The sequence below is a fragment of the Sander lucioperca genome, chromosome 22 (assembly GCF_008315115.2).
Source record: "Sander lucioperca isolate FBNREF2018 chromosome 22, SLUC_FBN_1.2, whole genome shotgun sequence".
Taxonomy (NCBI): domain Eukaryota; kingdom Metazoa; phylum Chordata; class Actinopteri; order Perciformes; family Percidae; genus Sander; species Sander lucioperca.
In genome coordinates this window covers 13,317,277-13,330,787 of record NC_050194.1, presented here as the reverse complement: position 1 = coordinate 13,330,787, position 13,511 = coordinate 13,317,277, and the positions used below count along the sequence as shown (strand labels likewise).

General features: G+C 44.9%; 1 protein-coding gene and 1 long non-coding RNA gene across 2 annotated transcripts in view; one reads left to right on the top strand and one right to left on the bottom strand.

Moving 5' to 3' along the window:
* Positions 1-8,876, bottom strand: part of LOC116061475 (proline-rich protein 12-like) — a 19,379-nt gene extending 10,503 nt beyond the window's left edge. Inside the window, exons 1-4 of the mRNA XM_031315702.2 lie at positions 7,637-8,876; positions 5,685-5,842; positions 5,084-5,245; positions 148-4,802 (exon numbers count right to left, since the gene is read on the bottom strand). Coding sequence (XP_031171562.1) covers positions 148-4,802; positions 5,084-5,245; positions 5,685-5,842; positions 7,637-7,719 — 5,058 coding nt within the window. The 5' untranslated portion in view covers positions 7,720-8,876. The remainder of the gene's footprint in view (positions 1-147; positions 4,803-5,083; positions 5,246-5,684; positions 5,843-7,636) is intronic.
* Positions 8,877-10,412: 1,536 nt separating this feature from the next.
* Positions 10,413-12,564, top strand: LOC116061324. The gene is made up of 3 exons (XR_004107697.2): positions 10,413-10,710; positions 11,566-11,666; positions 12,323-12,564. It is a non-coding gene; the product is annotated as an uncharacterized LOC116061324 (long non-coding RNA).
* The last annotated feature ends 947 nt before the right edge of the window (positions 12,565-13,511 follow it).

The window sequence follows — 13,511 nt, the reverse complement described above, 5'->3', positions numbered from 1 at the left end:
TACTAATTCAAAAGAAAGGGCTCATATGTAAACCTCTTGTTGTATCTGTGTTTTTGCAAAGGATACCCAAGGCACCATGTCAAGCTTGAATAACTAGCATTTGTTGTGCATAAATGACAAGCCATTTCTAGACTAAATGTCACTGACCTTCAGAGGAGGAATTGGCTCGTGTAGCTGCTGTTGGGGCTGGTGATGGAGCTGCTGTGGCTGCTGCTGATGGAGGTGATGGTGGTGCATCTGATCCTGCTCCTTCCCGCTAATTTCCATGTACATATCCTCCCTCCTTTGTCCTCTACCTCTGCTTCCACGGCCCCTACCCCTACCTCGTCCCTCCACACTAAATCCCCCTCCTGTTGGTGTTCCACCCATCTCCCCCATCATCCCTCGTGGAGTGTAGGGCTCAGGCATCGGGCGAATGCGAGGCCTGCCTCTTGGCCTAGGGGGACCGTCTCTCTTGGGTCTAGTGGGCTTTCGGCCCCTCTTCTTGGGTCCATCCTGAGGCAGAAGAGAGTGTGAACCCATAGCGGAGTAGCCAGAGGAGTGGTAAAAGTCAATGTCACTCATTAGAGGGCTGAGAGAGCCACTTCCTCCTCCTCCCTTTCTGCAGCTTGACACCAAGTCTGGCAATAGGTCCGGGAGCCTCCGGCTGTTCAACCGGATGTCAGCTGGCTGGTCAGCTTTATCCTCATCATCTTCAAACTCATATTCTTGAGCATAACTTTTCTTAGGCAGTGTGTTGGGGTCCCGGCGCTCCTTTAACAGGTGGAAAGAGCTGGACTTGAGAAGTTTCTTGGGACGTGATGAGCAGAAAATGGGAGATTGGAGGCCTCCAGAACTAGCTCCTTGGCTAGTTCCTCCAGGCCCAGAAGACAGTTTAGCTCCAGAGTTGTTGGGAGCAGCAGTATTGGAGCCCATGCCCATAGCTGGGGCCTGGGACTGAATCAATCCTAGCTGTTCAGTGTTCACAGTGGATGGGAGCTCGTGGGTTTTAAGGGAGTCTAGATCCAGAGTCATGGTGTTGTTGCTGGGTTCTTCCAGACCATGACAGTAAGGTTCATAACCTTGATCTCCACCATGGTGACCCATTATGTCATAGCTAGCTCCACTACTTCCCCCTGCTCCACCTCCACCCTGTCCACCTTTCATGGAATCCATTCCCTCTTGCCCAGTGTGGCTTTCGTTCATCTCTTCCTGTCCTGGTCCTGCACCTCCAGCACAGCTTGACTTGTAGTCCTCTGCACAAAACATGTCTTCCATTCCTGGGAAAAAGGAGCGGTCCTCATCCTGAAGAAGGGAGTCTGGGAAGCAGATGGAAGTTAGGGGTACAAAGCGGTTACTTTGTTGATTCTGGTCGGCTTTCTCCACTGGACTGACTGTGTCAAACTGGTGCTGCTCGGAGCGCTGTTGGTCCAGCTGGCTCTGCTGAGGGGTGAGCTGGGATGAGAGTGGCTGCTGTGGGTCAGGCTGAGGCTGGGAGTGGGCTGAGGCAGATGGCGGGGGTATGTGGTGAGGGTGTGGGGGCTGCTGAGAGTGAGGGTGGTGAGAGTGGGTTTGTTGGTGTTGAGAGCTGGGGTGCTGCTGTTGCTGCTGCGGGTGGTGCTGAGAAAGATGGTGCATGTGAGGCGGGGTGGATAAGCCGATATCGGGCTCCGAGAGGAAGGAGTGGAGCTCAGAGGCTGAGTGTTGCTGTGAGTGATGGTGGGATGGGTGCTGCCTCTGCTGCTGCTCCTGCTGCTGTCTGTGGCGCTCACTGCTACCTCCACTCCTTCCCCCGCTGCCTGCTCCACCGCGTCTGTCCTCTGCAACAGCTACATCTGTGCTGGAGGTCTGAGAAAGGGAGCGCTCCAGCATGTCCAAAGAAGACACCACTGACCGTTGTTTAACCTGGCTCTGCTCATGCTGATGTGGAGGGGGCCCGTGGTTGTAGTGAGCCGCTGCCACCTCCAAAGCCTGGGACTGGAGTTGAAGCTGGAGCTGGGTGGTTTGGGACTGAGACTGAGCCTGGTGTTTACTTGAGCCAAGTGTCCCACCACTTTCCATTACAGCTTGCTGTTGGCTAATAGAGTGCTGCTGCTGCTGTTGGGGATGAGAGTCTATTTTATGGTGCTGTTGATGCTGAGGGTGAGAGTCCATTTTTGGGTGTTGCTGATGTTGCCGATGAGAGTCCATTTTGTGGTGCTGTTGTTGATGTTGTTGGTGAGAGTCCATCTTGTGGTGCTGTTGATGAGGCTCAAGTTTGTTGCGGGTGGTGTGGGACAGCACTGACTGTAGCAGATGTGGTGGCTGACGAGACTGATCAGTGGGAGAGTCCATGAGGGAGGCAGCAGCTTGAGACTGGGAATGCTGTTGCTGGACTTCCGGTGTTTTCCGAGGATAAGGGATTTCAGCGCGCTCCTGTGGCTTCTTTTGGAGCTCCATTTGGGTGTGGGACGGTATCTGTGAGTGCGAGGACACATGCTGACCATGTGAGGAGTGTTGGGGCGCAAGGGAGTGTTGACTGTACGGGTCACCCCGCCCATAGTGGACAACCGAGCCTAGGTTGTCATGGTGATGGAGATGGGAGTGCACTTGTTCAGCGCTGCCTCTTCCTCCACTGCCCCTGCTGCTTCCAACAGACCTCTCGTTCCTTTGCTGCTGCTGCTGTTGATGATGGTGTTGTTGTTGTTGTTGTTGTTGATGTTGTTGCTTCTTTAGTGACATTTCCAGCTGGTTTTCCAGCCCTGAGATGGATGCTCCAGACCCTGCATTGCCAGTAGATGTGGCACTGTGGGTACGTATGACACTCTGGGGGTGGTACCTCTCCTCAGAGCTCTTATCCATGTCATAGCTCAGCCCTTTGCCTGAATCAGTGGTTGGGGGCACTGATTGGGACTGAGGCTGTGTTTGTTGGGATGTCTGTTGGGGTTGTTGTTGAGGATGGTGATGAGCAGCCTGGGGAGCGGGACTTGCTTGTGCCTGCAGCAGGTGCTGGATCAAGAACTCGTCGTCGTCATCTACTTCCTCTTGGGATCTCTGAGAGCCCACTCCTAGCATGGAAGCGTCCTTTGTTTTGGAAGAGGTGGAATGATAGGACTGAGGTTGGGAGCTGGGGCCTCTAGTGTCAGGGTAACCCTGTGGAGAGGCTAGGAAGGTGGGGGAGAGAACTGAAGAAATATATTTATTAGAGCCTGGACCTCCTGGAGATTGTGTGGGGCAGCTGGGCGCTGGGGAGTGCAACCCTGGACGGATGATGCCCGAGTTGCCTGATGGAGAGGGGCTAGAGTCTGGAATATGATAAGACCCTCCACCACTACCACCTCCACCTCTCTCATTGGTCATACTATTTCCCCCTCCTCCTCCTGACCCAGAGTTCCCATTTCCTGCGCCGCTACTGCTTCCTCCCCCAGATGCTCCACTGCCTGATGAACCACTTGACCTTAAAAGGGCAGGGGAGTGACCTGGGGCTCCGTAGCCTAATGATGGGCTTCCAGCTCCACCCAGAGAGGATGGAAGTGATCCATAAGCGGAGTCAGCTCCATATATATCAGTGGGGTATGACTGGCTTCGCCCTCCTAAACTCCCATAGCCTTTTCCACCTGTACCTGAGCTCAGGTCTTGGGCTTGTGGTGAACTAAAGCCTCCGTAGGACTGAGCCAGGTGGGAAGTAGGGGGCTGATTAGGGGAATATGATTGTGTCTGTTGTTGGGGTGGGGTCTGACCAGTAAGAGCAGAGTTGGGTGTCTTCACTGGGGGCACAGGAGAACCATAGCCTGAGAGGCAAGATTTGGAGAGAGACTGGGGGGCTGAAGTGGAGGTGGCAGGGGGCTGCTGTGGGGCCGGGGGAGGAGGAGCTGGCTGAGGGGGTGGCTGCTGCCTGGAAGGGGCTGCGCTGGAGCTGGAGGTGGGGATTGAGTTGGAAGGATGAGCCCCAGAGGTGGCAGAAGAAGATGAGGACGAAGAGGAGGTAGAGGAAGCAGAAGGGGGTGTGTGGGGAGTTCTTGAGGATGACGCTGAACTGGCAGAAGAATAGCCACTGCTGGAGCTGCTTTTGGTACCTTTCCCAGCTGAGGAAGAAGACGAGGAGGAGGAGGAATAGGGAGGCTGGATGATTGGCCGATACTGCTCAGTGCGAGAGGTTGGCTTGTGGTCAGATGAGGGGCTCTGGTCACCCAGTGGGCTGCAGGAAAGGCCAGCATGCCTGTGGTGGGTGGCGATCTGCTGGTACCCCGCCCCTCCACAGCTGAGGTAGTGCTGAAGGGAGTGGGCAGCAGAGGATGAGAGCTGTGACTGTGCTGGCGTGGGCCGCTGGTAGTGCTTAATAACGCTGTCCTGCCGGGGAACAGCCCGTTCCTGAGCCGAATTGGACTGGGACTGGGACTGAGGCTGGGGCTGGGCTGAGGAAAAGACCGATGCATTGTACAGCTGGGACGACTGGTCCTGGAGCTGTGATGACAGCAGGTTGAACTGGTGCGACTGCAGGTGCCTGGCAGAGGACGCCTGGGCTGATGTGGCACTCGTGGGATCCTGGCTGCCCCTGTAGGCAGCTGCTGCAGCACCCTGCGAGGACAGGAGTCTATCAAAACCCAGGCTAGACTGGGAAGGGGCCTTGATGTGTAGCAGGGGGTCATGTGGGGAGAGCAGGCCATTGGATGTGGGACTAAACGTGGGTGTGTCCTGGAGGGAAAGGGAGGCTGTAGGGAAAGAGCGGCTGGAGAAGGATGCTGGATGCTGATAGGCTGAGAGAGCTGAGGAGGAGGGGAATGAGCCAGAGCCAGGAAGGGCTCCGGAGATGAATAGTTCAGGAGGAGCAGGTGTGTGCATCGCTGTTAGGAAAAGGAAGACATATTGGAAAATTACTCAGTATCTATAAAGCTGTCATTTCAATTATGAAATAATGAAAGCAAGAAAGAGTATTTTTAAAGTATTCTAGAGTATGACTATTGACAAGTACAGTAAAATGCTTAAATGGTATATTAAAATGCTTATATAGCAACACCACCAGAATAATAATGCAGCTAAACATTGGGAGGTTCTTCAAATGTCATATTGACTGTGGGGCCTTTTTGAATGTCAACACATGAGGAAAGATCTAACACAGCCCCACCTGTCTGCCAGGATGGCGTGCGGAACTGGGAAAGAAGGGAGGAGGCAGAGGGCGGAGGCTGGGGACCCCGAGACTCCAGGGCTGAGATCAAATTCATGACGGAGGCATCGGGGGCAGAGGGGCTGGCATGGTGCAGGCCAGTGTCAAAGAGCCCTGACAGACCTTTGGGATGGAAAGACAGAACCATGAAAATTGATTAATTGATAAAGAATGCAAATATCAACAGCTAATTGCAGAAATGTAGATGAAATCGTAATATGTGGTCAGTAAAAAAAATAATCTAAAAAGGATTTAAGGATCTAGATTTATCATAGTTTATTAGGAGAGCCTGCTGTCGCACATACAAAGAATTTAAATCAGGACGGCAGTAGTTGCAAGTGTAACTTTAAGTACATCCACGTCAGTTGCTGAAAACAACCCTTAAAATATCATTAAACTGTATGAGAATGAATGGGCTTTAACATCTTGGGCTTCAACTCAGTTGAGCTATAATGTGCACATTTTTCAATGACAATCTACCAGGACCTGCATGGAGAGACATAATAATTCACTGCTGGGGCCCCTTATGGTGGTGACATGGAAGGTATGACATTTATCTCACCCAAACTCCGTCCAGCTGCTCCCCAAGCCCCGCCTTGGCCAGAGCTCCCTGGGTGGTGATTGGTGGCATAGCCCTGCAGAGGGTGAGGGGTGGCGTAGGCTTGTCGGTGAAGGAGCTCAGACTCAGGGTGGGATGATCTGGAACTCCCATATACAAGACTACGGAGAAAGGGGAGTTGGTAATTGTGAAGTGTCATTAATTTCAGAGCACATTTACATAAACTTAATGTGTTCCCAAAATGTGACCCTTGAGAAAAAACTGTCTAGGCTTGGGTCATTTTTAAAATACACAAAATCTGACATGCAAGCAAATTGATCTTTAATTAAAACCCACACATCAGATGTAAACTCAAGGCTGTTCATTTGTTTGGTCTCCATATGTAACTTCTCAACAGTAGTTTACATGTAAAAAATGTCATGTCCTGAGGAGTGTGATCTATATTTGAAAATAATGGTTTTCAATCAATATTCAAACAGAATTACAAACTTGGGCATTACACCAAAGTGTATTAGAGTAGCTGCAAATCTGTCAAACCAGTAATTTGTCATGCAAAAATAACGGGTTAGTTAATTTGCAATTATAAATGGACCCACAAGACTAAAACATTACATAATTTATAAATGTACAAACTAAATATGCTTCTTATTCAAAGCTGATGATTTGCCAGTTGCAGAACTTAGCTTTACAAAAGATAGATGAAATGCGTGGCTGCCTAGCTGGCCAGATAACATGCTAGCATTTGTGCTGCTGGTAGCACAGCCTAGCAGCAATGCACAGCAGCTATGGTAGAAATGCAGAGACTAGGCCCAAACTGCAAGGCCAGTCTTTTATGTGTAAAAAGACCATTGGTAATCAATGTGCAGATATAGGTAACGTTAAAAATACAGGGTTTTTTTCAATATATACCAAAGACGAACGATTAATTTGTTTGCAATCATTGATTATGTTGATGTAGCTAACAACTGTATGGTGCAAGTCGACGCAAATGCATGCTAAGCTGCATGCAAACACCAGCAACTAGCCAGGTTTGTTTAGCCAAATATCACTTCCAATAGGAGCATGGTGGCTTTCGACTCTGATAAAGCAGCTAACTACGGGTCAAAATATCTCAAATATGGTCAACTAAATATGCAATGATGCTTGCGAGCACAGGCCTCAACTGACTTCCATGCAACATAACGCTAGCTTGCAGGCTAACGCAAAGCTAAAAGAGAGCCAGAGCTTTCTTGCTCATCCCAGGCAATTTTCATCATCTTATAAATTCACCATGGCCTTGTTTTTTATGACAAACAGCAAAATGCAAGTTCGATGCAGTGGGAATATTCAGTTTAGTGCATTATGCAAATTAGCATAAACCATCCAAAACCCATCACCAATTATCTAGATCACGCTTGGGCAAAATGCATTAGCAATCTCAATTGTATTTGAGTATGGCACCACCTCCAGTAAAATATTAGTATTTCCTGTTTTCTTTAAAATGTAAAACAGGTTTCATTAAATGCATCTTCCCGGTTTATATGTATCAGTTCATCTTGTTGATGTCTGTCAGGGGGTTTGCTGCGTTTGCACTCTTCGCAGTTGCTATAAATCCAATGATTGCATCTATCAGGGTCTGTGTCCAGGCCTGCACACAAGGAACAATAATTCCTATGGATGCTCCAGACATACCCCCACCTCCACCCCGCCAGGTCCACCTAAAACCCACGTCTGTCAATCACATTCAATTCATATCCCCAACCTTCCCTTTCTCCACCCCGCCCACCCCCACGACACTGCTCTATTCCTGTTTATAATATTATTACTATGCAACTGTTTGTGTGACAATGCAGTGCACATAATGGCAAGGCATGGCACTATATATGAACCCAATGGCGACAATTTGTTTACATGGGCCACACCGTGTCCTGCAAAGTACCAATGATGCATGCACATTGTCTGAATCCAATGCATACCTTGCTTTTGCCGATCTCTCGTAACTCCATCCTGCTCCTGCGCCCAAATCACCAAATCCGGTTCCCGGGTAATTTCTATCCATTTATGTGGTGTATAATGTGTGCGATGAGGACGAAAGCAACGAGAACGTCGCAGAGCAGATTACGGAAAAAAAATCCAGTCTTTCCCGTTCTCGGTTTCAGGCTATTTTCCCCGGTTTCATAAGCAAGTCCTCAAGAGTGGAAAACAGCATATTGAAAGAGAAATGGAGGGGAGGAGGAGAAAGCTGGATGAAAAAAGAGGGGGGTCTACGGGGTTATAATCCAACCACCTCCAAAAAAAGCCAGTCTTTCTCCTTTTCCTACGCCTTTCACATTTATCATTTCCACGAACGCAGATTTAGTCCAAAATCAGTCATGGTCATGATGAAGATGCCGCGGATTTGGCCAGTGATGGACGAATTGCTGATAAACATTTGATTTGAATGCGTCCTTTTTCACTGTCTCTCCTCCCCTTTCTTCGGGCTAGTCTTTGCTACGATGCTAGCACCAGAAAAGATTGCAATCGACGGGCCACGTTGGTAGCAATCACTCCCCGTAGAAGAGCAAAGAAATCCCCAATTTCAAAATCGTTTTTTCCTTTGAATACAAATCGTTCCCACCCCCCTCCGGAGCAGAGCTGTGGGTTAGCAGCAGATGCTAGCTGTCAGTAACGACGCATCAAAATAAAACAGGGCTGCCTTTATTTCCCTAAATGCTTGCTCCTCTGATTTCTTCTTTCTTTGACCATTAAAGTAAAAGCGACGAGTTTGCTCGAACCGGGCGAAATACAACCAGAGTACGAAAAAACATAAATACCGAACGAGGAAGTGTAAAGAAAACAGGCCTCGTTTTAATATTTTTTACTCATTTTCCTCCGGAGACGCCATTTTTGAAGGCGGCTGGCCGCTGTCCGTCCTCCCTCTCCCCCTCTCTATCTCACCGCTGAGACTCACTCTGTGTCTGCGGTGACCTCCATTCACCGGCCCTCAGTCTGCCAACCAGTCCTGCATGCTTTTCAGATTTCCATCTTATTTAGAGGCTAATTATTATTTTTAAACTACATTTTACACGAACAAAAATGCGGTTTGTACTGAACGCCGCGTTCGGCTGAGACGCATTCGAGTGCAAAAATATTTTCAGTGATAACCAGATTTAGAAAGGCCTTCAGCAGTCGCTTTGCAAATTCACATCCGAATTGTGCAGCCTGTTTGAGAGACAGTGGCACTTCCTGCCTCCAGTCAGATGCTTAATTAGGCTGCAGTTTGTCTCTAATCAGTGGCATGCAAATAGGGGGTATTTTCTTCCTTACACATGCAAACATTCCTAAAGCTAGCAAGACCTATTTTGCTAATTTTATTATTTGGAAATCCTGTCTTGCCAGACCTCATGTGCACTTGATTTGTACGCCAGCAGATGGCACACTGGGTTTTATGATTATTATAAAGGAGGAGGAATCACTGGGAGTTGACACAGAGATGCTTTTGCTCATGCTCATATTTCATATTTTGACCAGGGTTTCCTGAGACACTATAAGTGGCTTTATCATCATATTAACCTGTCACCATCTCCAATTGCACACATCAGCCAAGACAATGTTAGAAAATTATTATAATACGTGAGCAGGAATATAAACTAGTTAATAATGATGTGAATGTAAATGTGATCTCTTTTGTTTACAGGTAATAATGATGCACACACTGGAGGCCCATTTGTCCAGGAATTCATTTTGTACATGAGTGTTTGTTGCCCCCTAGTGGTAAAATTAAATTTACTGTGTCATGTGCAAAACATTGGAGACAAGATATCTCCTGTATTTCTTCATACCATGATTTGTCCTATAATAAATATAACATGCACAGTGGACACGTCAGCGGTACCTTGACGGAAATAATTAAAAACACTTGTGCCTTTAACATCACTTGACCAATCAGTCACTTTTCCCTGTGCCATTATAAACAATATGTATATAATATAGTAATATATAATAATGTGTTTAATGGGATATAAAACATGTTATCATTGTTCTGATTTGCTGTCATTTCCTTCTTTAAATATTATAAAAAAAATACTGCTATTTAGAGGAGAAAACATACACCTAGAACATTCTACAATTATCAGTTAAAATGTTAAAAATCACAATACATTTTGATGAGTAGCATTGGAGAAATGTATTCCATTTTGGCTTCAGTAAAAAGCTATATGCATGTAAATGAATTACATTATATATATATATATATGATGTATGATGAAAAATCTTTGGAACCATGGGACAGAAAGTTACTCAGAGTTAAGTAAACCTCACAGTGATTCCCAAATGTATGCTGTGTAGATGAATGTAACTACACAATCAGGACTAGATGAGTTGGATGTACAAAATAAGAAGCAAATGTGTGTTCCTGTAGGGATTAACATCACTAATGCTTCCTACATGTGGTTTTATTTTTATCTTTAAAAAGCCTCAACATTCTGGATTATTTTCTGACTATACGTTGCATCCTTTCTAACGGCGTGTTCAACGCTAATTCAACAATTTATTGGAGTAACAAATGCTACAACTCTCAACCTCTAAAGCCAACAAAGCAGTTTACTGTAAAACAAGTCAGGCTTTCTTTTCAGGAAAAGGCCGTACCCTGTAGTGAGTATTTTAGATGCATTATGAGGTCTTTGTAATGCATAATGCCTGACTCAAAAGGTCTACTATCTGCATATTCATTAGAAAGACAATAAAACAAAGGGCAGGATTGAAAGCATTTAAGAATACCTTCATTTTATAGGTTGATATACATAAATGGGAAAGAATATCAGAGACAAAGGTAAACTAAAAGAAAGGAGCAAAGGCTCACTGTGTCAGAGCCTTAAGAGTTCATCACACATACATTCAGTGTCATGCTCCCTCCCTTCCTCTATCTCTGTAAACAATCTGTAACCATACTTGACCACAGTTCTTGCAGCAAACACCACCACAAACTTCAGCTCTTCTCCGTCAAAATGCCAGACTCTCACGATGGTATGCCAGCACCATGCCAGGTTATCAAAGAGGACTTTGACAAATGGTGAGTTCTGACAGGGATGATGTACAATATCGATGCTGAAAATGGTATGTATACAAAAATACATACTTTATATTTTCTGCAGCCAGTGTGACAGTTTTTGGTGAGTGTAAGTGCCAGTACAGAGTGTCCTTGTATAACTTTGTGCCCTCAAGGAAGATTCATTAACTGGGTTTGGGTTCCAACTAAATACTGGCCATTCTCAGTCATTACTTATATGTGGGACATCCAATGTATTCATATTAACTTGTCATCTGAGCTCAACATGTAATAGTGCTTGTGGGGTGATCATTAAGTCTAATTAGTGTTCATGTAGAATACTTGTTCACAACTTTTAGTGAATCCACTCTACATCATAGGACTAAGTGTTATAACATTTACAAAAGGGCCCTTACAGTGACATAAATGTCTTGAGAAGCAAAATAGACCTGAGGTTTAAAATAGGCTTCCACATGTATGACCTATTGCCGACAATCAGGACATTCCAGGCTGTTGGTTCGTGTTACGTGAACAAGCAACAGACGTTGGATGCGTGTACACGTGCAGCTGTGATTAGTGTTAGTGGAGCTTTGACAAATGCAGATAAAAGCAGCTATGAGGGTTTGAGTTGAAATACTTTATTATAAGGCTATACTGTAATAATCCCATCTGATGCACATGCAGACTAAATTTAGAGATATGTCCTCCACACAGTTTCAGGTGACTTCTAATGTGTTTATTTATTTAACACGTCTCCACATTTGTACATCATTCAATTTGCACAATTTTAACGGAAACCATGTTACATGCCAGAAAGGATAACCCAGCTACATGTGCAGAGTGATAAGTGTGTTTTGTAAATTCATCTTTGTGTTTCAGTGTCAGAGAGAAGGGAGAGGAGGCCTGTAATGATCTAATAGATGCCTTCCAGGCCTGTATAAAAACACTGTCTGAGGGATCATGAAACATCTTATTAAAATGTAAGTTCACACAAATTACTTTTGAAAAGTTTTTTTCCTGAATGGAGTAAAAAAACAACCATAAAACATAAACCCTGTGCATTTACACAAATAATCTGTGTTTGTAAACCAGATTACAGATTAACAATCTTTCAAAGATATTGTCAGTTGATACTGGGGTGTTACTTCTTTGGGATTTTTTTTCTTGCCATTTTGTCACATCACTTTATTGATTTCACTAGCAGATAACCAAGAATGACATCAGTGAGGTTAGTAGGAGATGAATACCGAATATTTTGGAGGATCATTTTAGTAAATTTAAAGGAGAACATGAAAAAAGAAAAAAATGTACAACTCAAACAAAGAAAAAGAAAGAACAATTAAATTAAAAAAGGAAATTGGATGTTGACAAATGGATATTGTAAAATGGCTATTTGAAAATTATAGGTAAGCTGGTCCATTTACAATATATAAGTTACTGACTTTGTGAAGTGATTGAGCTTCCATGTTTTTATTTTACATATTTGTATATAGATTGTCTGTTGTAGGATGAGTATACCTTTGAGGCCAAATTGTATTGTGTTGTATTTGGATTATCTGAATCACCCATTTTGTCACATATTCTACCTGTGATATTACAGTCTCATTACTTTTTTATTTATTCTTTTAAACCACAGCTTCACTTTATCAAAGTCCTCCTCTTTCCCAGCATTCCCTTCCTTGCGTATTGCACTGGACCAAACCATCTGAAAAACTGAAGAGGGGTGTGATGATACTGAGCTTCTGATACAGTGTACTTCTGTCAATGTGAACCTTTTTTTCATAAATGTCATAACTCCATTATGGACTCTACTATAACACTGCTTACATATGCACTGTAACATCTTTATGCACAAAAAATACAATAAATATAAAGCTTGTCTGTTTACCACACCATATATTGTCTTCATTGTCGTCATTTTTGTTATTTTCCTAAACTATAAGATGTACTGGCTATAGAAATCTCTCCACTGGCCAAGCCTAGGCTTCTATGTGGAATAGCTACTCTTAATGGCATTAAGAAGAGCTTGTTAATCTCTGCTTAATCCTCACATTAGTACCTGTCCTAAGCAGTCTAATGTTACTTTGTTTTCATTCTGAGCTCTTGCAATGAGTGTGGGGATTGTGGGAATACACAAAGAGTAGACAGGAGAAAGGACCTGGAAGAGACGTTTTTCCAGAGTTCCTTGTTCTCAGCAAAGATGAAAGGAAAAGGTGTTAAGACATTTACGCACAAGCTGGATGTTACAGTATAAGCTCTTGTGTAATTCTAGAGGACAGAGTGGATCCTGGTGCTGTCGGCTGAAGAGGTTCAGGACCAAGCTCTGGAGAGACTAAATTCACGTTAGGTGTCAGACATTCAATTGTGAAAGAAAACTGAGGTATATATATGTATGTTTGCAGGTTTATGAATAAGACAAACTTCATTTTGTCCTCACAACAACGGCATCATTTTTCTTCCCCCAGCTTTGCTTTTTGGACTCCCTTGTTGCCACAATTCTTTTATTTCAAATACTGCTTGTGGGAAAACCCAAACAAAGCAGGATATTTTACAATGTATCTGTCTTAAATGTAGACTTCCATCTTCCATTAAGGTAGATAGATTTATCATTCACAGCACTGATTTAAGTCTACTTATTTTCAATTTTGCACGGAAGTACTTTGATTTCAAAAGACAACACAGTGCGTCCCATTAGAATGAACCAGAAGAAAATAGTAGGATGAGTACACTTCCAGTTCTATTTCTGCCCCATGGTTGGAGACAAATCCTTCTGGCTGCGTGTAAATCATACAGCTAGGCGCAGATGAAGATGGGCTTTGGGGAAT